Raw genomic sequence first — 2,429 nt, 5'->3', positions numbered from 1 at the left:
ACCGGGGGCCCGGTAAGGGCGGCCTTGAGCCGGCGGCCGCCGCCGCGTTTGACCGGGGCTCCGGTGGCCGCCTTGGTGCGGCCGAAGAAATCGGTGAGGCGGAGCTGGGCCATGGCGGCGGTGACGGTAGCCCCGGGAACCGGTGGCAGTCCCGGCGCGCCAACACGTGCGCCCGCTCCCGCGCGCGCCAAACTCTCCCCTTCTCGGCGGGAACCCGCGCGGCGGCGGCGGCACCGCCCACCCGGGGGGGTGGGGCAAGGTCACGTGGGGCGGAATTGGCGCCACAGGGTTCTTAAAGGGGCCGTGTCTCCTTATTCTCGTGCTCCACGTGGGGGCCGGGAGGGGGCCGCTTGGCTGCGGGGGGGCCCAGACCCGTTCCCGGGGGGACCCTTCTGGCCTTGCCCGGTGTCGCAGCGCCCGGGGAGGGAGGTCGTCGTCCTCCCCCTCCCCCCCTCAACTGGTGCAGGGGGCCCTGAGGGATGTACTGACCCCACTTTGGGACATGAGTAGGGGGAGAGCGGGGCAAAGAGCACATGAAATGGCGTCGTCCCCCCCCCCGGGCTGGTGGTCACCCCCCTTATCTGCTTGCCCCATCACGCTTGGGGCCAGGGAGCTGCTTGTTTCCAGCTCTGTGGGGCCAAGCACCCAGTAAGAGCCCCCATGGTGGCTGGGGGGTCCCTGGAGGGACACTGCTGCCTTCCCCCACATCCCCAGTCCTGGGGCAGCAGCTTGTGCTCCAGTTATAGGGAGAGCTGTGGGAACATGGGGGCTCTGGAGCCACCTGCAACATCCCCCTGCCCCATGGCATGTGGGGGGGAGCGCTTAATGGCACTGCCCGGATGTGGGAGAAGCTTGCTCTCTGGTAAAACGCCTCGCCGGGCACTCAAGGCTGTGCCCGCAGCACCATTACGGGGCCGCGCCGTTCTCCAGCATCTCTCTTAACACCCGAGCGGGGCCGGCAAAGTGAAGCTGGGCCACTCAGGGCCGGATTTGGTAGCGCGAGGCAGGGCTCTGGGGTGCCGTTTCCTCTGCCCATTTACTTCCACAGCCTCCACTCCCGGCCCCGCTGCCAGCTGTGGCACGGTGGGGAGCTCGGAGCCGGGCTGGGAGCGAGACGCCGGCGTGGGCACCGCGTACCACCCTTTCCTGGATCTGTTCTGGGCCGGGGGATGCAGCCCAGGGCTTTTTCACCGATCATTTCCACACCTGGGTTTCAGGGATGTGGTGTCCATGCAGAGTTTTACGGCTCAGCGTTGACGAGTGTTTTATTTACACGAGTGAATCTGTCTGGGCTGCAGCCACGAGGATGGATGCGGCTGGGTCCCTGCGCTGAGGATGCTCGGAAGCTGTTTAGGTGCCCAGGAGCCCATCACAGCTCCCATAAAGGGCTGTGCCCAGCACAGCTCATCTGGATACACATTTTTGGGGAGCCCTTGGGTCTGTCCTGCCTGCAGTTTGGGGGCTACGGTGTGGCCACTGGTGTCCGGACAGCACATCAGGGTGTCGGGTTGGGGGGGGAAGATCCCCGAGAGCACTGGAAGGAGCCCAGGGAAGAGAAGCAGAGCCTGCTGAGGTGGGCAGAGCGCCAGCCGGATGCCAATTTATTAAGTGTGTTTGGAAAACAAATGCGGGGAAGGCGAAGAATGCAGAGAATTTCATGGGCCGGTGCTTCCTGTTAGGAGCCGGCGGGTTACCAGTGCTGCCGGGGGGCTGCCCGCTGCTCCCCAGTGCCCGGTGTCCCCCCCAGCCAGGGCTCAGCTCGCCCCGGGTGGCAGGGTCAGCGTGGCACCCAGCTCCTGGGGGTGCACGGCCGTGTCCCCAGCGCCCACCTCCCCTCACCTGGGCACCCACCTCCATGGGTGCCAGGCTGTGCCTCTGGGTGTGCGGTGGGCACCCAGCTCTGGGGACGTGGCACGGTGGGCACCCAGCTCCGGGGAACACAGTGCCCAGCTCCCAGGGGTGCATGGCTGCTCCCGGGGGGCACATGCCCCAACACCCCGCTCCCGTGCAGCACGGTGGGTGTCCGCAGCAGCTCTCTGCCCCCTGCCATGTTGCTGCCCGGACTGCAGGGCATCACCGAGGACCGAGCGGAGCACTCGGCCTCAATTAGCTCCAGCCTCTTATTTTTATTTATTATTTTTTTTGTTTGGATGAAGAAAACAGGAAACACATCAGCTTTTTTTTTCTTTTTTAACCTTTTTTTTTTTTTTTTAATATATATTTTGGGGTTTTTCCTACTGCCTGCGGTGCCAATCAGGGGGGCTGCGGGGTCTCTCCCTCCGCTCAGCCGTCGGGGCTGAGACCGGCCCGACTCATAGCAGCAGTGGCGGGGCTGCAATGCCGGCGGGCGGCGCTAGGCGGGGCGGGCCGTGCCGGGCCGTACCGTACCGGGGCAGAGCGGAACGGTGCCGGGGGCCGGGGCCGAGCCC

The 2,429-nt window shown here is 65.6% G+C and overlaps 1 protein-coding gene across 1 annotated transcript in view; it reads right to left on the bottom strand.

The window, feature by feature from the left end:
• Positions 1 to 113, bottom strand: part of CDT1 (chromatin licensing and DNA replication factor 1) — a 4,189-nt gene extending 4,076 nt beyond the window's left edge. Inside the window, exon 1 of the mRNA XM_014942152.1 lies at positions 3 to 113. Coding sequence (XP_014797638.1) covers positions 3 to 113 — 111 coding nt within the window. The remainder of the gene's footprint in view (positions 1 to 2) is intronic.
• Positions 114 to 2,429: the final 2,316 nt, after the last annotated feature.

The sequence above is a fragment of the Calidris pugnax genome, unplaced genomic scaffold, assembly GCF_001431845.1.
Source record: "Calidris pugnax isolate Ruff unplaced genomic scaffold, ASM143184v1 scaffold28, whole genome shotgun sequence".
Taxonomy (NCBI): domain Eukaryota; kingdom Metazoa; phylum Chordata; class Aves; order Charadriiformes; family Scolopacidae; genus Calidris; species Calidris pugnax.
This window is presented reverse-complemented; position numbering and strand designations above follow the sequence as displayed.